Below are 26,041 nucleotides of genomic sequence, written 5' to 3'. Positions count from 1 at the left end.
CACACACACACACACACACACACACACACACACAAACACACACACACACACACACACACACACACAGCCATCCATACATACATACACAGACACAAGCAGACATATTTGAAAGCTTTTATATATTTTCTGCTTGCTTGTGTGTGTGTGTGTGTGTGTGTGTGTGTGTGTGTGTGTGTGTGTGTGTGTATGCACGCGAGTATATACCTATCCTTTTTTCCCCCTAAGGTAAGTCTTTCCGCTCCCGGGATTGGAATGACTCCTTACCCTCTCCCTTAAAACCCCTTTCTATTTATACAAAGAAACTTCCACATGGGAAAAATATATTAAAAACAAAGATTCCAAGACTTACCAAGCGGGAAAGTGCCGGTAGACAGGCACAATAAAATAACACACAAACACACACACAAAATTTCTAGCTTTCGCAACAAACGGTTGCTTCTTCAGGAAAGAGGGAAGGAGAGGGAAAGACGAAAGTATGTGGGTTTTAAGGGAGAGGGTAAGGAGTCATTCAGATCCCGAGAGCGAAAAGACTTACCTTAGGGGGAAAAACGATAGGTATATACTAGCACGCACACAAACGCACGCACGCACGCACGCATGCACGCACACACACACACACACACAGTTTGGGCAGAGATGTCAGTCGAGGCGGAAGTGCAGGGGCAAAGATGATGTTGAATGACAGGTGAGGTATGAGTGGCGGCAACTTGAAATTAGCGGAGAATGAGGCCTGGTGGATAACGAGAAGAGAGTATATATTGAAGGGCAAGTTCCCATCTCCGGAGTTCGGATAGGTTGGTGTTGGTGGGAAATCTCCAGATAACCCGGATGCTGTAACACCCGTGCCAAGATGTGCTGGCCGTCCACCAAGGCATGTTTAGCCACAGGGTCATCCTCATTACCAACAAACACTGTCTGCATGTGTCCATTCATGCGAATGGACAGTTTGTTGCTGGTCATTCCCACATAGAAAGCATCATAGTGTAGGCAGGTCAGTTGGCAAATCACGTGGGTGCTTTCACACATGGCTCTGCCTTTGATCGTGTACACCTTCCGGGTTACAGGACTGGAGTAGGTGGTGGTGGGAGGGTGCATAAGACAGGTTTTACACTGGGGAAGTAGGAAGTAGGAAGAAGGTAGGAGTGCGAGGTGTCGGTGGGGTCAGGAGTTTGATGGAGTCAGGTGAAAGGTTTTGTAGGGGGCCTAAGGTTCTGAGGATTCCTTGAAGCTCCGCCTGTACATCAGGAATGGGATTACCTTGGCAGAGCTTCAAGGAATCCTCAGAACCTTAGGCCCCCTACAAAACCTTTCACCTGACTCCATCAAACTCCTGACCCCATCGACACCTCGCACGCCTACCTTCTACCTACTTCCTAAAATTCACAAACCAAACATCCCAGCCGCCCCATTGTAGCTGGTTACCAAGCCCCCACAGAACGTATCTCTGCCTATGTAGATAAACACCTTCAACCCATTACATGCAGTCTCCCATCCTTCACCAAAGACACCAACCACTTTCTTTGTAGCCTGGAATCCTTACCCAGTCTGTTATCCCTGGAAACCATCCTTGTAACCATTGATGCCACTTCCCCATACACAAATATCCTGCACGTCCAGGGCCTCGCTGCAATGGAGCACTTCCTTTCATGCCGATCACCTGCCACCCTACCTAAAACCTTTCCTCATCACCTTAGCCAGCTTCATCCTGACCCACAACTTCTTCACTTTTGAAGGCCAGACATACCAACAATTAAAGGGAACAGCCATGGGTACCAGGATGGCCCCCTCGTATGCCAACCCATTTATGGGTTGCTTAGAGGAAGCCTTCTTGGTTACCCAAGCCTGCCAATCCAAAGTTTGGTACAGATTTGTTGATGACATCTTCATGATCTGGGCTCACAGTGAAGAACAACTCCAGAATTTCCTCTCCAACCTCAACTCCTTTGGTTCCATCAGATTCATCTGGTCCTACTCCAAATCCCATGCCACTTTCCTTGACGTTGACCTCCATCTGTCCAATGGCCAGCTTCACACATCCGTCCACATCAAACCCACCAACAAGCAACAGTACCTCCATTATGACAGCTGCCACCCATTCCATATCAAACGGTCCCTTCCCTACAGCCTAGGCCTTCGTGGAAAACGAATCGGCTCCAGTCCTGAATCCCTGAACCATTACACCAACAACCTGAAAACAGCTTTCGCATCCCGCAACTACCCTCCTGACCTGATACAGAAGCAAATAACCAGAACCACTTCCTCATCCCCTCAAACACAGAACCTCTCGCAGAAGGACCGCAAAAGTGCCCCACTTGTGACAGGATACTTCCCGGTACTGGATCAGACTCTGAATGTGGCTCTCCAGCAGGGATACGACTTCCTAAAATCCTGCCCCGAAATGAGATCCATCCTTCATGAAATCCTCCCCACTCCACAAAGAGTGTCTTTCCGCCGTCCACCTAACCTTCGTAACCTCTTGGTTCATCCCTATGAAATCCCCAAATCACCTTCCCTACCCTCTGGCTCCTACCCTTGTAACTGCCCTCAGTGTAAAACCTGTCCTATGCACCCTCCCACCACCACCTACTCCAGTCCTGTAACCGGGAAGGTGTACACGATCAAAGGCAGAGCCACGTGTGAAAACACCCACGTGATTTACCAACTGACCTGCCTACACTGTGACGCTTTCTATGTGGGAATGACCAGCAACAAACTGTTCATTCGCATGAATGGACGCAGGCAGACAGTGTTTGTTGGTAATGAGGATCACCCTGTGGCTAAACATGCCTTAGTGCACGGCCAGCACATCTTGGCACAGTGTTACACCGTCCAGATTATCTGGATACTTCCCACCAACACCAACCTATCCGAACTCCGGAGATGGGAACTTGCCCTTTAATATATCCTCTCTTCTCGTTATCCACCAGGCCTCAATCTCCACTAATTTCAAGTTGCCGCCACTCATACCTCACCTGTCATTCAACATCATCTTTGCCCCTGCACTTCCGCCTCGACTGACATCTTTGCCCAAACTCTTTGCCTTTAAATATGTCTGCTTGTGTCTGTATATGTATGTATGGATGTGTGTGTGTGTGTGTGTGTGTGTGAGTGTGAGTATATACCTATCCTTTTTTCCCCCTAAGGTAAGTCTTTCCGCTCCCGGGATTGGAATGACTCCTTACCCTCTCCCTTAAAACCCACATCCTTTCGTCTTTCCCTCTCCTTCCCTCTTTCCTGAAGAAGCAACCGTTGGTTGCGAAAGCTAGAAATTTGTGTGTGTGTGTGTGTGTGTGTGTGTGTGTGTGTGTGTGTGTGTGTGTGTGTGTAATTTTATTGTGCCTGTCTACCGGCACTTTCCCGCTTGGTAAGTCTTGGAATCTTTGTATATATATATATATATATATATATATATATATATATATATATATATATATATATATATATAATAGAAAGAAACTTCCACATGGGAAAAATATATTAAAAACAAAGATTCCAAGACTTACCAAGCGGGAAAGCGCCGGCAGACAGGCACATGAACAAAACACATTCTGTGTGTGTGTTTGTGTGTTTTGTTCATGTGCCTGTCTGCCGGCGCTTTCCCGCTTGGTAGGTCTTGGAATCTTTGTTTTTAATATATATGTGTGTTGTGAACTGATGTAGTTACTAGCTGTAGAAATTTTACTCATTTCACAAAATTGAATTTTCAGGCAGCCTTTGTCAAATGATTCACCTAAAGCACTCATCAGTAGTTCACGGAATTTGACAGCTACTTTTTTTGCAGTAAATTCCAATCAAGTAGTTCAATGTCTACACAATTTATTAAATATAACCAGCAGAGATGTTGCCAGTAAGCTGCAGCTGTAAAATTATGTGATCAACAGTTGTTCGCAGCAGTTCCGGTGGACTCTGAGCAATGTGTTTCCGTACACTGGCTTTCAGATCAGGTAGAAACCAAACGTGTCCCTGGTAAATGCATTCTTTTAAATATTCATAGAGCCGAAAGTCACATGAATTCAGGTCAAGTGATCTTTCAGGCCAAGCAGCTGGAAAACCTATGGAGATAACACGTTTAAGGAAGGCCACATTAAGCAGATCTTTCACTGGGCGAGCAGCATGAGGTGTTGCCCCAGCTTGCATGAAAACAGTAGTTTCCACACCGTTCTGCTCTTCCATAGCAGGAATCACATTCTTTATAAGGTGGTCTCGATAATGTGCAGACATCACGGTACACCTGACAGGATCTCTGGGTGCATTCTTTTCAAAAGAGACTGGACCAAGGATAAAGTTGCCTGTGAATCACACTACAGAGTCACATACAGTGAGTGCAATGGTTCTTTGTGCAGAAGATGAGGTTTATCAGTATCCTAAATTTTGTAGTTCTTTGTATACTGCGCCCTGTAGTGTAAAATGTTCCTTTCCTCTCCACAGAATATTTCCAGGCTATTTGTCATCAACTATGATCCATGCCAGAAACAAAGAGCACATTCAGAACATTTCTACAGATCATGAGGTTTTAATTGCTGCACCATTTGAATCTTGTATGGATACCAGTGTAAAATAAGCCACAATAACTTCCATACTGTTGACTGTGTGATGGCCGATTCTTCTGACACTGTTCAAGCATAAACAATACCCAGATAACATGCTGCATGGTCAGTTACAGTAATAGCAACCTCATCAATAACTTCCACCAGAACAGGACGTCTTCCTCTTCCAGATGCCACACTGAGCTAACCGGTGTGTCTGAATTTCATTGTAATCTTCTTTGAACCATTTAATGGCATTGGGTCTCTCCTCTGACCTTTCAATACTCTCTCAATGTAGCACTGTAATTGCTGCCATTCAAATAAAACAATTTCACTAACAATGCACCTTCTCTCCTCTCAATAGCCACACTGTTCACTGATGTTATGGCTTATTGATGTCATACCAGTGCACAGCAGCAGATTTTCACCTGGTGGCAACAACTGGAACCAACAGTTTCTCCAGTGTGGATTGGTTCTGCATTGACACATTAGCATGTCTACAAAGTTTTCTGCTATGTAATAATTACAGCCTACCTCTGTCTGTGTGTGTGTGTGTGTGGGGGGGGGGGGGGGGGCGCAAGCACGCAGTGGCACACATGCACACATGCACACACGCACACACATGCACAAGCTATTCCCTATAGGATCTGTCCAAGAGCTAGCAAAGTTTCATGCTTTTATGTGTGTCTGCAAATGATTAAATGCTTCTGCTATTCAGTGAGTTGTTTCTTTCACTCCTACATTATTTAAATCCAGTATATGCACTTCATAGAATATGAATGCTGTGTAGCACTACTGCAGCATAATTTTGATTTCAGTCTTGTCTGGAAAATTGGAAACTGAGGTTATACAATTTACATTGAGCAGTGCCATATTCATATCATTATCAGAAATAGAATGTGTGTTTATTGTTATTATGTATACTTTATCTCTCTGTCTCTCTTAATTTTGTGATGAATAGATCTTTCGAAACATTGTATCAACATTTATCCCAAAGTGCCATACTTACCTTGGGAAAAAGATTATTTATTTGTATATGCTATTGTCGCTGAATTTTGTCATTAAACTGACTTGGACAAATGTCCTAATATCTTATATACTTAAGAAACAAGTGTGAGACTTTCACAGGCTGAAATAATCAACACAGTCATTCCCCCTATAAATGTAAATTTTACATGATTAACCCTTATGATTTTGTGTAGAGAGAGCATTAAGTGAAGCTATCTTACAATAACTGGATTATTCTGTAGTTCTCATCTCACAATTTGTTAGAGATCTCTATTGAATGTAGGTTATTGCCTAGGCCACCTATAATGAAATGACATTAAACCTAGTAATGTTACAAAAGCTACATATAAATAGTAGCAAGAGGATCTATGACTAAAGAACCAAGTCTTCAGCAGCCCCATTAGGAAGATATAGGTCAATAGTGTTCTCAAACAGTGCAAAATCCAGAAAGTCATGTATGAGTGAGCTGTCTTTGTGCGAATATATATATATATTAAAAAAGATGCTGTGACTTACCAAACGGGAAAGCGCTGGTAGATAGACACAATAAAAAACACACAAACACACACACAAATATCAAGCTTTCGCAACCCACGGTTGCTTTGTCAGGAAAGTGGGAAGGAGAGGGAAAGACTAAAGGACATGGGTTTTAAGGGAGAGGGTAAGGAGTCATTCCAATCCCGGAAGCAGAAAGACTTACCTTAGGGGGAAAAAGGGACAGGTATACGCAAGCGCGCGCGCGCGCCCACACACGCCCACACACGCCCACACACGCCCACACACACACACACACACACATTGGTATATGTGCGGATGGATGTGTGTGTGTGTGTGTGTGTGTGTGTGTGTGTGTGTGTGTGTGTGTGTGTCCATTTCCTAAGAAGGCCTTGTGGTGGAAAGCTTATGTGTTTTGTAGTCTTTGTTGTGCCTGTCTGCAACAACGTATCTCTGCTATGTGGTGAGTAGCAATCCATCATTCGTTATATTGGCATTAGTAGTCTCAGTATCCGCAAAAAAGAAATAGGAAAATGTAATTTCATGCACCAATCTGTTGCCACGTGTCACTAAAAAGTGATTTATTCATCTCCTTGCATACAATTTTCCAAACATTTGATTTTATGTATAGGAGACATGTCAAGGATTACAACAAAAATATTTTTTAGAGAAATATAAAAATTTACATTGTTCTTTATATGTTTGAGACACTGCTATACAAAGACGTACTATACTTTCCAATATACAAAAAATAAAATATGTAAATCCCTGATATAGACTGTGAAACTGTCCTCAAAGAATTCTTCAATAGAATAATAACATTTTTGCACCAGAGGAATAAAGAGCAATCTTTTAAGTGAACCAGGTTTCATGTTATATATATTACCACGTTCGATTCCAAGGGGATGGTTGTGCTCCACAACCGTGATGTAACCCATGACACGAAAGATGATCGGCATTAGTCATAATGTCTTTCGTCTGTTTGATTGCATTCCAGATTTAGATCTCAACTGACAGTGCAGCTATAATCAGTGTGTTATAAATAGACATGCAGACTGAAGTTGGACTAATGCTTGCATGTGCCTGAGGTAGGATGGAATATGTGTCGTTACAATTACACTCAGTCTACATGTCTACTTCTAACGCGCTAATTATAGCTGCACTGTCAGTTGAGATCTAGATCTGCAATGCAATCAAAAAGACAGATGACATTACAAATGATGCTGAATTTCTATCTGTCCTGGAAATATATTACTGCTTTTAATTTTATTGTAAATTTTTAACCGCATATACTCTGGTGTTTGACATTGAGCTTTGAACAGTGCATCAGAAGTTTAAAATTTTCTCTTTGACGAGTTCTGTACTTGTGGTAGAAACGTAAAGTGTCTAGCATATGTGTCTATGGAAGAACAACAACACTTCAGATATGTAAAGGAAGGGAATAGAGAGGATTTTTAATTTTTAATTATTTTTTTTTTTTTTTACATTGGCCAACAGGATACCCTTTGTTTGTGCAATACACGTGGTCCTAATTATTTGCTTATGTAATACTAGGAACCTTGTGACATTCGCTGGATTGCCACATAAGATTATGCCACAACAAATAACTGACTCAGAATAGCAGATCTTTCTGGTTCGTATGTAAATGTTAACTCCGTCCATGGTCCTGTAGGGCCCACTGGTACCACCTGATCACCAAGTCAACCTCTGGCAATAGTATTACTGGATGCAGTGTGGATGGTTGTGGGTTGAAAACACCATTCTTCTGGCTGTTGTCAGTTTTTGTGACCTGGAGCCACTACTACTCAGTCAAGTAGGTCCTCAATTCACATCATGAGGCTGATTGCACCCCATTCCAGTCCTCCCATCAAGGAAAAGCTCCTGGCAGTACTGGACAATGAACCCGGACTCTCTACACAGCAGTCAGCCACACTGGCCATTCAGCTATGGAGGTGGACATCTGACAAAACACATTGCAAATACCCAGCTGTTCAGTTTATTTGTTTAGTAATTTAGGTATACTTTCCAATTTAATTTTTTATCTAGATTTAAGCCTAAGAACTTTACATGGGTTTTTTATTCCAGTCTAATGTTTTAGCTTCAAACTGCATCATTTCAGTTTTAGTTACATTTAGTTTTAGCCTGTTTTGATGGAACCAAGATTCAAGTTTTTATAAAGTATTTTTGACACTTTCTGGATTTCTTGCAGACATCTCATTTTCCATTAGAACTGATGCACCATTAGCAAAAAAAACTGAATGAACATCAATACCAAGTGGTAGGTCCTTTATGTAGAAAAAGAACAGACACACCTTGTGCCACTTTCTGGAAAATTCTTTTCCAATTTGAAGAGTAATTGCTTGAATTTGAAGTTTTAATTACTCTTTGTTTCCGCTCTGTTAAGTACGTAAAAGTTGAACCACTGTAAAGCAGTGTTGTTGATACCATATATCTATAATTTGTAGAGAAGAAGAGAGGTTTGCTGAATCAGAGAACATTATTGTAACCTTTCTACACATGTCTAATGTAGAGCACATTTTTCAAGTAAACTCACTGACAGCATTTATGGTGCTTTTTCCCTGCTGAAAATTACATTTTTTTAATATGTCATTTATAGTAAGAAATTTTTGAACTTGTTTGCTGCAATCTTTTCAAACACTTTAGAGAAGACCAGCAGAAGAGAGATCGGATGGTAATTCATATATCTTCTGTCGATCCATTTTTGAATAATTGTTATATCCTGTCACATTTCAATGCATTTGGAAAACATCCTTACTCAAAAGTTTATTTTATAACAACTGATGGTGGTTGTGAAATAATATAATACATGGTCTTGATTACAGTTGTGAATGTTTCACCCCACCCATGTTTCATCCCACACAGATGAGGTTTTGTTTTTTTAAAGACATCATTTCATTTTCCATTGTACAGGGCATGCATAGTGGACATGTGTGAATGTCCAACTGGCCGATGCCACTGTGAATCTTTCATGGCTTACGCCCATGAGTGCCAGAGGCTAGGCGTACGTGTTCACAAATGGAGAAAAGCATCAAGGTGTCTCAGCTTCTGGGCATCACCTCGCAAGAGGCCTCCATTACGTAAGCTGCAATAGTCACTCATCTTCTCAGCACCCTCCTGCTGACAACAAATGGCACATCACTGGACATCTGTCAGAAAGTCAGGTAAGAGATGTCATTTTCATGCATTGCAGTTTTTTCCCCTAATTTCTTAAGCTGTAAGAAAAAATAATTATTTAACTTAAAGGACTGAGAAACTTATGTTGATCAGTCTGACTGGATCAGTTTTAAAAGGCACCAAACAAAACTGCTCTCTACATCAATGAGTGAGTTGCCTTTGCTTATTATTATGCCTAAAGGTGACACAGTTACAACTTTACTCTCTGTTAAATTAGAATTAAGTGCAGGAAACATCTATTCTCAGGAAACCATATATTGTTGTTGTTCTGGTCTTCAGTCCAAAGACTGTTTTGATGCAGCTCTTCACACTGAACTACCCTGTGTATATCTCATCATCTCTGCATAATTACCATAATCTACATCCATTTTAATCTACTTACTGTATTTGAGCCTTGGTCTGCATCCATAATCCCCCTCCGCTTCCCTCCATTACCAAACTGATGGCTCCTCACAGCTCAGGATATATTCTGTCAACCAATCCCTTGTTTTAATGACACTGTGCCATAATTTATTTTTCTCAATCTACTCATCTAATCTCCCTGATGTCTCAACAAGTGTCTTATCCTGTCCCTTCTACTTGTCATTGTTTTCCATGTGCTCCTTTCTGGCCAATTCTGCAGAGACCATCTCCTTCTTTATCTTATCAGCCCACCTAATTTTTGACATTCTTCTATAGCATCACTCTCAAATGCTTCAATAGTCTTCTGTTCTGTTTTTACCAGTCCACAATTCATGACCATTCAATTCTGTGCTCCAAATGTATATTCTCAGAAATTTCTTCCTCAAATTAAGGATACTAGTAGGCTTCTCTTGGCCAGGAATGCCTTTTTTGCCTGTGATAGTCTGCTTTTTATGTTATCCTTGCTTTGTCTGTCTTGGGTTATTTTGCTTCCAAGGTAGCAGAATTCCGTAACTTCATCTACTTTGTATCACTAATTATAATGATAACTTCCTCGCTGTTTTCACTTCTGCTACTTCTTATTACTTTTATCATACTTCAGTTTGCTCTTAAATTATATTCTTTACTGTTAGACTGTTCATTCCAGTGAACAGCAATTCTTCTTCACTGATGATAGCAATGTAATCAGCATCGTACCACTGAAGTCATTTCACCCTGAATTTTAATCCCACTCTTGAACATTTATTTTATTTCACTCATTCCTTCTTTGATGTACAACCCTGAACTATAGGGGTAAAAACTGAATCCCTGCCTTGTGCCATTTTTTTGTCTGAGCTCTTTATTCTTTGTCTTCCAGTCTTATTATTCCCTCTTGATTCTTGTACATATTGTATATTACCACCTTTCCCTATAGCTTACTCCCATTTTTCTCAAAATTTTAAACAACTTGTACTGAAGTTGGTTTTACTTTTCTATATGCTGACAAGGAACTCCTTGAGGGTCAGGTCACAATAGGCCAATAACATTTACAGCATTCAAATGGTTCAAATGGCTCTGAGTGCTATGGGACTTAACATCTGAGGTCATCAGTCCCTTATAACTTAGAACTACTTAAACCTAACTAACCTAAGGACATCACACACATCAATGCTTGAGGCAGAATTCAAACCTGCGACCACAGCAGCAGCACGGTTCCAGACTGAAGTGCCTAGAACCACTCGGCCACAGAGGCCGGCGTTTATGGCATACAGCACCCCACTTATTGCCTACCATATTACCACAATGTTGGCTTCTATTGGTAACGAGGGCTGGGACTAGAGATATCCAATTGTGAGAACAGCATGAGGCTATGAAACATACTTGAAGTGCTCAGTCAGTGAGTAACTCACAACAGAGCTAGAGTGCTAGTGGTGTTGATACAAAGCAGGTGCATGTGCTTAATTGTGCAGACAGAAAATATGTGGAGTACAATGAGGACGATATATGCTTAACAAGTGAAAGTGGTACAGAAGCAAGTGTCGAGCCGTGTAGTTCTCATCCTTGTCAGACAGGGAACCACAAATCCTGTCTCCAGTGAAATGTAGTAAAGGACAATCATTGTCCAAGAAGTGGGTGTAAACATACTTACACACATGGCATATCATCCACAGCATAGTAAAAAAACAATTGCTGTATGAACAGATTTTGAATTAGTCTACAGCAATACTAGCATGTAGTGCATAAGAAAGACTACAGATATTCAAGGGAGGACAAGGCACACTTGTTACAAAAACTGGTGTTTGCATGTTACAAGGATACCCGATGCAATTTACAGGATGTGCACAATAGTGACATATGCACACGAAATTGAACATATTACAATGATTTCAAGGGAGGCAGTGGATGGTTGCATAACTTCAAACAGTACAAGAGAATTTGAAAACGTAAGGTACTGAAATAACAAACAATACACCAATTTGACATTGCACAGAAAACTACAGAATCTACCTGAAAATTTGAAGATGAGATGAACAAATTTATCTCATTATTCAGTAAGGAAGTCAGGATTCGATGAGGAACTGCATGTGAAAGGAACCCTGGAAACTAGAGTTACCAAGAGAGTTGTATCAAGATCAACTAATGCCACTGCCTTAAAGAATTCGCACCCAATTATGCTGACTGTTAATCCAAATGGCAAACTGGCTGGAAAGTTATTTATTGAGCTGCAAGAAGTTGGATGTGCTTTGCCCTCTACGATTCTGTCTCATGTGTGAGATCTGGCAAAGAAGGTAGGGAATATTTATATCACAGCAAGCATGGGTAAATGAGTGTAAGAGAACAACAACTATGGTACAAGCACTGCTTATGGCCAATAGTTGATCAAAATAACTTGCTTTTGCCAGATCCCTGGTGTGCATATAAAAATTATTCTCCTTTAGAACAAATTATCCCTCCTAAAAAGTGTGTGACATTGCAATTCATGCCACCTGGAACCACTAGATAAATTCAGCCCCTGGGTATTTGTTTTTTTCCATACATATAAAACATATTATCATGCTATCTGTAACTATGCAATATAGGGTAGCTAGTTTTATGATAAGCTCCATAACAGATTGTTTCACATTTAGTGCATGCCATCACATTCCACCAGTTTTCGTCGCCCTGTTACATCAATAAGATTCTATATGTGTTCTTTAAGAGTGGATGCCTTGCTGAACATCCTGCACTGTTTGTAACTCTCAAGGAGTTCACTTTCAACCTTGATGGTGTAAATCTTTGTGATCAATGTAGCACGCCGTTTTTCATTTGGCGTTCATGGTGCAAGTTAATGGTTTGTTTTGAACATTTCTTGAATATCAGCAATGTCCATTTTGTGAAGTATAATACGTACATCTCATAGAAGGTTGATCACAGCACCTCCTGGACACTCATTTCCTGTTGCTCTCCTTATGCAAATGTTGTGTCATAAGCACCTAATATTTTTCTTGTTGTAACTGTTAACACGACACTTGCAAATGAACCATGCTAAAGACTGAACTTGAGACCTCGCACTCAGGCAGTTCCTTGTGAGTCTGTCCTTCTGACAGTCATCCCTTTTTTTGTTTCCTCACATTTTTCATACAGCTATTTTGCCTTAGCTTCCATGTCCTTTCTAGTCATTTAATTCCTAACTGACATGTATTTCTGTATTCTTGAATTTCTGTGGGAGAGAGAGAGAGAGGGGGGGGGGGGGGAGGGAGGGAGAGAGAGAGAGAGAGAGAGAGAGAGAGAGAGAGAGAGAGAGAGAGAGAGAGAGAGAGAGAGAGAGAACAATCAGAATCACAATGGAGGTCCCACAGGATTCAGTTTCGGCTCCATTCCTACTCCTTACGTATGGGAATTCAGCAAGCCAAACTAGTACTTTTTGTAGACAACACTAGTGTTATAATAAATCCCATTGGAGAGAAAACAACAGAAGAGTTTGTAAATTACATTTTCCAAAGAATTATTAAGTGATTCACTGAAAATGGACAATCCATAAATTTTGAAAAAAAGAAGTTACATTCAGTTCTGTGCAAAACAATTGATACAGCACATGAGCATGAGTCAGTAAATAGGATAGAATGTTCCAAATTTTCGAGTGTACATATTGAAAACTTGATCTGGAAGAAGCTTCTCAAATAATTAAGTTCAGCTACTTTTGCTTTTTGCATGATTGGTAATCTTGAAAACAAAAGTATTAACCTGCTAACTTCCTGACATATTTTGCATTTTTCTACTTAATAATGCCTTTATGGAATAATTTTCTGGGGCAACTCATCAGTTAGAAAGAATGTATCAATTACACAAATGCAAGCAGTAAGAATGATATGTTGTGTTCACCCATGAATCTCACGTGGGTACCTCTTCCAGGAGCTAGCCAAGCTACGTGCATTGTCACAATACATATACTCACTAATTAATTCGTCATAAATAATCCATCACAATTTGAGAGGGACAGTGATGTCCATACTTACAACACTAGAGGGAAAAAATGATCTTTATTATCCATTGTTAAAGCTGTCAGTGGCTTAGAAAGGGGTTTAATATGCAGCTACAAAAATTTTTGAACATTTACACAATAAAATACAATGTGTGATGGGTAGTGAAGCAAGTTTTAAATCTATTCCACAACAAGTGGTGTAGCTGCATGAATAGGACAAAATACATACTACAAAGAAAGGAGAGAGAGACACACAAGCAAGCACACCTCATGCATACATTCATACACGACCACCAATTCCAGGATATCTGGCTACTACTTGCAGTTTCCATTGTTTTAATACAAAATGTATTCATTAATGCATTAATGTTAAACTAGCCATGTACATATATGTTGTAGACTGAGTTGTTCCACACAACTTTGATAGAAGAATAGTTCAAATGATCTATGGAAATGTAACTAGCTCAAACACAATTTTATTTAGTCTGTTAACGTATGTAAATATGGCTCACCAGGAGAGAAAGTGAGGATAAATTACAATATCCTATATAATTAGATAGTAGCACTTTGGCTGAAATTCAACAAAGACAGATGAATCAGCTGTGAACAAGTTGTGCAGACATAACCAATCTTAGCAGTACAAAAGATGATTTCACTCACCAAACCAATATCTGAATAGCCTATTCTGTATGTCACTGCAAGTGACTCCAGACAGAGCATAATGGACTAGAGTTTGTTGCTTCAACAATGGCATCATCTCCCCCCAAGGATGCTAGTTTCTTTTCTGGTTGTCATACAAAGAAATTATTATTATTATTATTATTATTATTATTATTATTATTATTATTATTTTCCTTTTCCTATCTTCTCTTTTTCTGTGTGCTCAGCACAGGGAACCATGGAATGCTATGATTAGGGTTCCACATATTCTCTATCATCCAAAAAATATAATGCTTGTAAGCCTTCTTTTGCCCTGTATATCCTTCTCTTTTTAAGTCTTTGTGCAGGTATTATGCAACCTGTTACCATATGTTTACCAATCTTTTGCGCCCTGATCACATATCTGGCCAATTTTAGGATCCTGGACTTAATCAGTCCCACAATTCTGCACTGTCAGTTCATATCATCTGCAGTAGTTCTGCAAAGTTGTGAACTTCCTATCCATAGGATTTGCTGTCTCTTTTGGTCTGAGAACACTTCTCTCTAAAACGAGGAGCTTTCTCTATTTTGTGGCTGACGAAGAAAGCAGTTTTGCTACAGGTTTGTTCACTTTTCCTTTTGGCCCATTCTATGAGTCTTATCAATATTTTTTTATCTTAAAAAAGACTCTTTATAGCTTCAGACATTTGGGCATAAAGTGTAAAAGTGTTCTTGTTTGACCAATATAAAATAACAAGCAGAATGAAGCTTCTGAGAAAAGAAAGAAAAATAAAATTCTTTCTAACTGATGGACGACAAAGCAGCAATAGTTAACAATATTGACATTATCTTTCCAGTTTGCATTAGTTAAATAATTATAATTATAAAGTATCTAATTTGATATGTTTTTTCAGTTTGTGTTGATTAAATAATTGTGCATTATTTCATTTCATATTTTCCAGGAAAGTATCAGCATAACACCTTTGTGACCTGTGCGTCTCCTGGAATGTAAAACACTTCAAAAACTCATTCATCCAGGAAAAAGAGAGGGGAAAAAATTGTTGGAATTTTCTGAAATGATCCTACCTCTGTATTACAATTACATTCACTGACATGACAGATACGTAGTTTTGAAGGGTGCCACATATTCCATTTATATAAATTCATTGTTGGCTGTGATGCATGTATTCTAGTCAATAGATAATGCTATTTTATTTTTACTCTTTATTTATTGTAACTAAGTGTAGATTAATAGAGCTAAACTGTAAGTATATTATGTACGACGATATAGTTCTCATAGACATAATTTATAGAGAAAAATCAGAATGTATTGAAGAAACTTGTGTTTTGTTTTTAACATTATGCAATGTCAGAGATGTTCTTTATAAGAAGTATGAATGCAGAGTTAATAGTCACCAAAAGAAAAGATTTTGTCTGAAAGCATATTGAAAGCCATGATTCCACATTTTCCTACATCTTGCATAGTTACAAAAAATTATGTCAGTGTATATTCTTCTCATAATGTAAATTAACACATGAAAAGCCAAAGATATGGTGAGCAACACCAAGTATAAATACTGTCAAATACATAACAAAGATCTTAAAATTTGTCATTCATAATTTAAAGATATGCCTTCCAGTTTTCCTACTCTGGTAAAGATCACTTACAAAGAATGCCATAAAATATACATAGCACTAAAAGTACAGAACAGCTGTTTTGTAAAAGAAGTTATGATGGTAAGAAATGTGATCATAACAGACAAAAAATAGACTGAATCAACAGGTGAACAGGTTGCATTTATCTGTGTTACACTGGAACACTACTCGAGAAACAACTAAAATGAGTACAATGGAAACCGCACATGCCACTATAGTCTTAGTTTAAAACAAATGTTAACTTCAGTAACATTTACTTAAAAAAAACTGGCTGTCTTATGTTATATGTATTTCTCCAAATTCAAATGTCTGTGAAACATTCCAACCAACTGCTTGAAATGCTATGTGCAAAACTATTTACAAGTAATTTTATGACAAGACAAAAACCTTTCACTGTTTGTAAATACTATTTAAATCACATATTTGTTGAAAAAATAAAATTTGTTCAGAGATGTTATCCTGCTATGTTAAAATTTCTATGTGTTTGTAATATGAGTGAAACAAGTCACTGCAGTGATGTATCTGGAAAGCCTGTGTATCTATCAGAATTAAATTTCTGCAACAGTAAAATTACAGTTTTTATATCATAATTGTACAGTACAATTACACCTAACTTGCAAATGCGCAGAGAGACATAGCCAGTAAAAGCTTTGCTACTTTAGAAGCTGCTGTAAAGCTTTTATTTATTTATTTATTTATTTATTTATTTATTTATTTATTAGGCTCTTTTAATGCTCACACAAACCATTTTATACCTAAAGTCAAACTAACTCACACGTGTCTGTGCACTCCACTCCACATTTATATCCTTGTCCATTCCTCAATTATTCCTTCATGTGAAAGTTTTCCATCATATTAACTGATACTCATAATATTTTACATGAATTTGATAAATGATACAAATCTGAAATCCTTAAAATGAGTAAGCAGTAGCTGCTTTGAAACTGTCATTTGCTTGGCATAGTCCACACTTGTTGTAAGCATGGATATGAAGAAAATGCCAAGCATTACCATTTCAACAGTGTACACTTACAACACACTTTCATCTATGAACATATTGTTTTGCAGTCCATTTTCATTGTGTGGCTATCAACCTCCAGCATTTCTAATTTTATTCTTCCGTTCTGTAAATTTCTAGTACCTACTACGAAGGAATTCTCCTTGGTAGCAGGACTTTAGCAGGGTGCACCTCACCTGGAGATTGTGATCTATGGGCAACTTGAAGCAGAAGTCTTATTATAGTTATTACTATACTATCAATCTCCTGACTAAGAGTTCTGAAAAGACATACAAGGTGTGTGAGAAAAATGATGACACTGACAACACTGTGAGGTATCTGATGGTGCTGTGTTGCTCTACTTGTGTAGACCTGACAGTTCATCCTTTCCAGATGCTCAGTTTGAGTTTCAGTTCTGTACAACCTGTGCATGATTTTTGAGAGCACTACTGGTGAAGTTGTGTTTTTGTTTTGAGTTACTAAAATTGGACAATTATGGCATCAAGTTTTGTTTTAAACTTGGGGAATACAGGAGTGTGATATTTGAAATGTTGAAACAGACCTAGAGGAAACATTTCTTATCAGGAGTTTTTCACTGACGCAAATCATTTTTGAAAGGCCATGAACAAGTTGACGATGGACCTTGTTCAGGGAGACCTGCTGATATGCCTTTCTGACAGTACATGTATAATGCATAAATAATTTGTTCCTCCAGAACAAACTGTCAAGCAAGTATTTTACACAGATGTGCTTGAAAGGCTCAGGAAAAGGGTGAATGAGCAAGACCAGACATTGCAGACAAGTCAATGCTGCATCACAATGTCCCATGTTACACAGCTACTTCCACATTCGCTTTTTGACCTCAAAAAGCATTGCTATTGTTTCAAAGCCCCTCATACTCAAGTGCTCTGAGTGCTTGTGGCTTTTTTCTTTTCCTGAAATTGAAAAATGTCTTAAAATGCTGTCATTTTGAGGCTCCGGAGAATGTGACCAAAATGTTAAAGGCCCTACCAGTTGAAGCCTTTCAGTGCTGCTACCAAGACTGGGAACAACAACTGTGATCGTGTATACCTGTCAACAGGAATTACTCTGAAGGAGACAATATTGTCATTTGAAAAAAGATAAATAAATAAATAAGTAAAAACTTTGGTAGATAAAAAATCAGTCTCATTACTTTTCTCATACACCTCGTATTTTAATAGCTGCAACCTTTATCATTTTCCCACATGTTTTTCCTTCTTTCTCATATTTGAATATTCACTGGTGAAGAAGCAACTTCTATGTCAAAAGATTTGTTATTTTGCATGTGTAGCATTTCATATGCTATCAATTGAAGCTTTGGGTAAGTAGAACAATTTTCTCTTTTTATAGCACAAGGTTTGCTTTACTAAACAGAGTTTATGATGATAATTTTTTTTTATTTTAACAAGCAAGTTAACAGAAAAAAACCGAAAATCAGAAACAACACAAATTACTATCAGTATACAAGTATTCAAATTAAGTTAAGAACTTCACTGACAATTACAGTGTACTAAAAATAGTGAATCAACAATTAAATTAGACTTACTCCGATAGCACATAATTAATAAAGCACTTAGGTAGCTTTAAGGGTCTTCAGTTTTTGTAGGGAAATTTATTGCCAGTTACAGACTCCAAATTTGAAGATCACAAGTACGTAATAATCATTAGCTACTCTTGCAATTTATCAAAACATTTGGTCCCAGGAATGTAAGTTCAGCATAACTCCTGTGGTTTTATTCACAGACCTTGACTTTGCCAGTATATAAACAGCTGGTAAGTTTATGTAGGGTTACGTAAGTGTTTTGTTTGAAATGTTATATACGAACAGCACTCGAGCAGTACAGGAGGAATTGTGGTGACTTTAGTTCAAAGTAGCTGTTTTCTTTTTCTTCCCCCTCATACTTGTATACACAGTAATCTATACATAATTCCTTCCAGTGTCAGCGTGAGTAGATTAGCAATATTGTCACAACAGCTACTGCCTGAAGATAGCCATCATAGAAGTCCACGACAATATTAAATTACCTTAATGTCTCTATTGCCTATAAAAACCACATAATCATATTGAAATTCGCTGACGGTATAGACCTCTCTAGTGGCTCTAACCAAGTAAAATATCTGATCTTAATTGTAATTAGGGCTAGAATTCTGTAAATGTTTTCGAGACAGATGAAATTTTGCTATCTGGGAAACAGTGTTGAATTGATCATGCCATATACCAAAAACCATACAACTATCTGAAATACTTTTTGCCTTGACTACCAAACTTCCTCACAAAACAACACACATTTCCAAAACATGTTTGATATGAGTAAGGTCCACAAAAGATCATTTTTCAGCAGATGTGTCAATATTTAACTCATACAAAATATGAAATTTAATGTTTCTGTCTCCTACAAAAATCATGTACAAGTACTGACATTCATGTATGGTATATGACAAAGCAATGGGAGGTGACAAGTCAAGTACAGCTCCAATTGCTGTATTGCTGCCTGCTGCAGTACTGTCAGCTCACTGTCAGACGCCATATAATGTAAACAGGGTTATGGTCATACATTGTTGCTAATATAGTTTACAGAAGCAGCCTGAAGTGACACGGAAGAATAAAGAATGAAATCAGATGGTTAATAAGTTGTTTAGTAACCAGAATTGGACACAAACAGGCGGCACTGGCCATCCAGCTGAGGGCATCAATGGTGAGTCGCTGAAAACCACAGAAAGTTAACAATAGTAATGGATGGACAATGAAGATAACACGGCAGAATTACAAGTTCCGTGTCTGAACCAAATTGAGAGCCTAGACATACAAATATCAGGAACCAAACAATGATGAATAAAATGAACAATACAACAGTGCAACTGAAACAGGACTGAGGTCCGGGCCCTGTGCATCACGATGAGGCACCAACAGCAGTGCTTGCAATTTTTAGGAGCACTGCCTACTGACCGTTGTCTGGGTCCATGCCTTCTGGTGGATTGGGACACCATAAGTTTGCTGTCAACTTCAAAATATGCAATAGTTCAACTTAACTGAAATCACAACTTGTCATTGATTAGAGACAAGCAAGTAAATTGCTGGCAGGGAAAGTTACTCAAAAGATAAAAGGCTGTCTTTCTTCAAGAACTACATAGTCCTCCTCCCAAGTTTCCAGCATATTATAAACACTAATAAACCAAAACATTGTGATCGCCTGTTTAATAGTATGATGGTCCACTTGCAGAACACATAACAGTAGCAATTTTGCAAGGCACGGATTTGCCAAGTCTTTGGTAGATTTCTGGAGGTCTATTTAAAACAGCAGATAAAAATTGGCTGATGACTTCCTAAGAGAGAGTCTCCATTCCTTCCAAGCTAATTATGTAAGTGTAGACGAGATATGGCTTAACTTCAAAGATACAGTATCGACAGCAATAGATAGATTCATACTGCATAAGTTAATAAGAGACGGGACTGAGTCACCAGGGTACACAAAACACATCAGAACACTTGCAATGAATAAAGTGTGCCAAATTCAGAAGAACGTAAAATCCCCAAAACTGGCTATGTTTCAAAGAAGCTCGAAATTTAGTGCAGATGTCAATGCGAGATGCTTTTAATAGTTTCCACAATGAAAAACTCTCTCAAAATATGGTAGAAAACCCAAAGAGATTCTGTTCATATGTAAAGTACACCAGTGGCAAAAGCAGTCAATACCATCACTGCGCGATAGCGATGGAAATGTTACCAATGATAGTGCCACTAAATTGGAGGTATTAAATGTAGTTTCCCGTGATTCCTTCACGAAAGAAGATGAAGTAAATATTCCAGAATTTGAAACCAGAACAGCTGTTAGCATGGGTGACACAAAAGTAGATATCTTAGGTGTTGTGAAACAACTCAAATCACTTAAGAAAGGCAAGTCTTCCAGTCCAGATGGCACACCAAACAGGTTCCTTTCAGAGTAAGCAGAAACAATAGTGCCTTTCTTAGCAATCGTATACAACCGCTCACTTGATGAAAGGTCTGTCCCTAAAGACTGGAAAGTAGCATAGGTCACACCAATATTCAAGAAAGGAAATAGGAGTAACCCATTGAATTACAGACCCATATTAATGACCTCAATTTGCTGTAGGATTTTGGAGCATATACTGTACTCAAACATTATGAATCACCTTGAAGAAAATGACTTATTGATACATAACCAACACGAATTCAGAAAATATCATTCTTGTGCAACACAGCTAGCTCTTTATTTCCATGATGTAATGAGTGCTGTCGACAAGGGATCTCAGATCAATTCCATATTCCTAGATTTCTAGAAGGCTTTTGATACCATTCCTCACTAGCAACTATTAATCAAATTGCGTGCATATGGAGTATCGTCTTAGTTTTGTGACTGGATTCGTAATTTCCTCTCAGAGAGGTCACAGTTCATAGTGATAGACGGTAAATAATTGATAAGAACAGAAGTGATATCTGGCATTCTGCAAGGTAGTGTCATAGGCCCTCTGCTGGTCCTTATTTACATAAGTGATCTAGGTGATAATCTGAGCAGCCCCCTTAGATTGTTTGCGGACGATGCTGTAATTTACTGTTTAGTAAAATCACCAGACGTTCAATTCCAATTACAAAATGATGCAGAGAGAATTTATGTATGGTACGAAAAGTGGCAATTGGCAATAAACAAAGAAAAGTGCAAGGTCATAAACATGGGTACTAAAAGAAATATGATAAATTTTGGGTATACAATAAATCGCACAAATCTTAAGGGCTGTCAATTGGACTAAATACCTAGGAATTACAATTACGAGCAACTTAAATTGGAAAGACCACAGATAATTTTGTGGGGAAGGCAAAACAAAGACTGCTCTTTGTTGGCATAACACTTAAGAAGATGCGACAAACCCACTAAAGAGACAGCCTACATTACACTTGTCCGTCCCTTGCTGCCTTCCCCACAAAATTATCTATGTGGTTTTTCCAATTTAAGTTGCTCGTAATGTGGTGTGGGATCCTCACCAGGTAGGATTGACGGAGAACACCAAAAAAGTGCAAAGAAGGGCAGCTCTTTTCGTGTTATCGCACAATAGGGGTGCATGTGTCACTAAGATGATACTTGAGTTAGGGTGGCAGTCACTGAAACAAAGGCGGTTTTCTTTGCGGTGAGATCTATTTATGAAATTTCAATCACCAACTTTCTCTTCTGAATGCAAAAATATTTTGTTGACACCCACCTATGTAGGGAGAAATGATCATCATAATAAAATAAGAGAAAACAGAGCTCGAACTGAAAGATTTAGGTGTTCCTTTTTCCCACGCTCCATTCGAGAATGGAATGGTAGAGTAGTATGAAAATGGTTTGATGAACCTTCTGCCATGCACTTAAGTGTGAATTGCAGAGTAACCACATAGATGTAGATGTAGAAGTGACACCAGAAGTATGTGCAACACTAACTTCCCACATGTTTTGGGCCATTGGTTTATGGGGACGGACCTAGTACTCAACAGTATCTGTGATGTGTTCAATGGATTTATATCAATTGAATCTGCTAGTCAAGACAACATGAGTTCACTACCAATCTCCTCAAACAACTTTAACATAACTCTGATATTATGAAATGGACAGTTATCCTGCCACTGCTGTCGGGGAAAAACACAAGCAGGAAGGGATACAGTTTGTCTGCAACAATATTCACATAGTCCACAGCTGTTATGATTCCTTCAATTACTATCAGAGGTTGCAGTCTAATACTGCCTCCACTGATCTAAGTACCAGGCACGGTGCATGTTTTCAGCAGCAATTAGCCTGGATGATGGCTTATCTGGAAACAATCACTGAACTGGGGTAACAACAAATATGATTCACTCAATCAGGTTACAAGTTTCCATTGATCTATGGTCCAGTTTCAATGATTCCATATCTATTGTAATCATAATTTATGATGTTTTTGAATCAACATGGAAACATGTAGGAATTGCCTGCTGCAGAGCAGAGCAACTTATTCAAATACTCCATGCTATCATGCCATGGTAGGATTAATTTCTTATTAAAACCCAATATTTTGTCCCCATCAGCAGAGGAAATCAATGGGAGGAGGAGGGGGGGGAGGTGAGTTGTAGCTTCTTCGAAGCAGTGATGCATACCCTGGCTCATTACAAACTGAAGTGAAATTCAGTTTCTGCATGCTCGTACTAGATTTATATTGAATCAGGGTGTGCGTCAGACTTTCAAAGAACTTAAAACCACCCTTGAAGACATTCTCCACAGATGGAGACAAAACTTCATTTTCAATAACAAATTCATCCAGCCACAGCATAACAGCCTGGAATTATGTAATAAATGTGAGACTTCCAGATGTGAAATCACATTTTATAATTCAAAAAACCTGAACCTGCCTAAACATTATACTCTGCCATCAGATTTGCAACAGATTGCCACCTATTTTGGCATTTCAGAGCAAGTAAGCTCCTGACCTCCATAGTTGGTCATGAGGCATTTATGTCCAACTTTCTGTTAGCTACTCGCAATTTCAATGTCCTTCAATGACTTTCCCCATGCCCATGGCAGTAGCATGTGAACAGCTTATCAGGTTCCTCATTTCAGAGATGCCCTTTCTGAGGTTCTAGGCCGTAACACTTTGCCCTCTGTCAAGTCACTTATATTAGTGCATTTACCCATTTGTGTCCCATATTGTAACTAGAATGATTCCCCACTTGTCCCTTACCAAGGCAGTGGTCCACAATGGCAACAAAATGCATTCAGTGTTGCAATGGGAGTGGTAATTTTCTTTTTACTGTTTCTTAAATTTTTTCTTTGTATTTCTATTTCTCTTGTTCTCGACTACACAATATCCCTGCCATTTTCTCCCTCTTAATCACACAATATTCCTACCACCTCTCCCTACTTTGTTGCTCTTTTTGCTTCTTATCGTGGACATTTTCTTGCCACAATTGGATATAAATTGGCAGAAACAATAGCGAGCATAATAATGATAAGTAAGTCAAATTGCTAGCTCATAAAAACATATGAAAGATATTTTCCATAATGGTATTCTGTCTCCCATCCAGCCATGTTATATACCAACTCAGCTGCAATCACTGCACACCTTTTTATGTCAGTATGACACACAACCAGCTGTCTACCAAAATAAATTATCACCACCAAACTGTGAGCAAGAACAAAGTTTACCACTCTGTGGCACAACATGCTGGAGTTCAATGGCTGCTTCATAACCTAGGCCATCTGCATCCTTCCCTGCAGCTTCAGCTTTTCTATACTACACTGATGGGAGTTACCCATTCTTCACTCCCATAATCCCCCTGGCCTCAATCTACATTAACCCAATGTCCCCCATAACCCACTCGTCAGTTTATCAGTTTCCCCTTGCTCTGTACTGACACCCCTTCCAGTGCATGTGTACATGTGTGCACTTGTGTGTGTTGTTGGGGTGTTTTTTTTAATCTGGCTCATCAAAGGATTTAATCTGAAAGATAACAAGTTTTCTTCCGTCATTGTGTTACTCGTTAAGTGGTCTTGTTTACTCCTAAATTATTTACATTTAGCATTCTAATTTTTTATTGTTGTAACCATTTCTGCTGATTTCCATCTTCCTGCAGTTTCAGACTCATGCCATGCACTCATCTAACAGCCAGTTTTGGCTGCAGGATGCTCGGAATGGACACCACTTGGCTGCAGTCGTGCACCGTGAATATGAAACATAAAAGAAAAGATCATAAATCAACTCTTAAACTAAACACATAACAAGAAAATCAAATAAATCCTTTCCTTTACTTACTGAGAGTGGATGAAGCATGGATATGTGTCTCACACTTCATATTTTGTGATACTACACACTTTACCCCTAAATTTCTTTTACACAATTTTACAGCTTTGTTTTAGCTTCTCTTTTCTGTCATATGCATAAACCATATTTTTCTGCATTTCCACTTCCCTTCTGATCTTTTTACTTCACTTTACTGTTGACTCTTACTCTTCTGTATCACCCTGCATAGAGACCTGCCTCTCTATCTCATGGAAACATGGTTCATTCTTTATGTGCTGCAATTTCATTGCACTCAGCACATTTTTCCTTTCATTATTACTTTTTCTTTCCTTCATTCAAATGTGAATAACATCAGTCCCAATTGTGTGCTTCTGGGTGTCTATCCAAATTGTTGTTTTCATTTTATGCACAATACTTTGACAACTGACACTGTCTACTTCCTCAGGTGTGAAAAGTTGTGCTGTTTTGTGTACTCACTGTATGAATGAATCCAGGCAGCAAGTACACATAACAGCACAACTTGTAGCACCTCATGAAACAGAATGTGCCAGTCATTGTAGTATTGTGCATAAAATGGAAATAACAAATCGACTGAGCACACAGAAGCATACCATTAATCAATTATGGTGATAAAACTTGAGAGATCACACTGTCAACCTTAAATCATGATAGTAGCTTTCAAGCTTTGGCAGATTTTTGCAATATCCTCAAAATTTTACAAAATCAGATGAATTTAACATACTTTTTTAAAATGTGTAGCTTTAAGAGTAGAAAGTTCCTGGCAGATTAAAACTCTTTGTGTGATGAGCCTGGAACCTTTGGCTTTCACAGCCAAGTGCTCTACCAAATAAACTGTAAGAGTGCATCACGTAATCTACCCTCACAGCTTTACTTTTGCCAGTACCTCTTCTCCTATGGTCCAAACTTCACAGTTTTCCTGCATACCTTGGGAGAACAGCACTTCTAGAAGAAAGGAATAGTACCTTCATGATATTAAGGCACACATTTGTTAGTTATGAACTCTAAAATGCAAAGCACAATAAATAATTAATTTTCTAATCTCTAGATAAACAGAATCCATTTATTTCACAACAATGAAACCTTACTTTGCACTTAATATTTTATTATTTTGACTAAAGAAGAATGGAAAACATGTGAGTGCAATGCCTTCATATTAATATTTAAAGCAGAAACATATCCTGTAGCAAACTATTGTTTATTATACACTATTATTATTATTATTATTATTATTATTAGTAGTAGTAGTAGTAGTAGTAGTAGTAACAGAGCACTATTCCAAGAATACTAAAAATCTATAAACTCTTCAAAACAACAACAACAATGGATACACATTTATAAGCAATTACTCATAGTGAAAAATAAATATTAATGGCCAAA

The 26,041-nt window shown here is 38.5% G+C and overlaps 1 protein-coding gene across 3 annotated transcripts in view; it reads left to right on the top strand.

The window, feature by feature from the left end:
• Positions 1-16,536, top strand: part of LOC126335075 (BMP-binding endothelial regulator protein) — a 643,298-nt gene extending 626,762 nt beyond the window's left edge. For 2 of the 3 annotated variants that reach the window (XM_049997959.1, XM_049997960.1), the window contains 2 exons: positions 8,961-9,211; positions 15,168-16,451. In XM_049997959.1, the coding sequence (XP_049853916.1) occupies positions 8,961-9,141 (181 nt within the window). In that variant the 3' untranslated portion in view covers positions 9,142-9,211; positions 15,168-16,451. Of the gene's footprint in view, positions 1-8,960; positions 9,212-15,167 lie in introns of all 3 variants that reach the window. The other variant, XM_049997957.1, reaches the window with a different exon arrangement.
• Positions 16,537-26,041: the final 9,505 nt, after the last annotated feature.

The sequence above is a fragment of the Schistocerca gregaria genome, chromosome 2, assembly GCF_023897955.1.
Source record: "Schistocerca gregaria isolate iqSchGreg1 chromosome 2, iqSchGreg1.2, whole genome shotgun sequence".
NCBI classification, from domain to species: domain Eukaryota; kingdom Metazoa; phylum Arthropoda; class Insecta; order Orthoptera; family Acrididae; genus Schistocerca; species Schistocerca gregaria.
The sequence above is the reverse complement of the archived record's forward strand: the minus strand, read 5'-3'. Positions and strand labels throughout refer to the sequence as shown.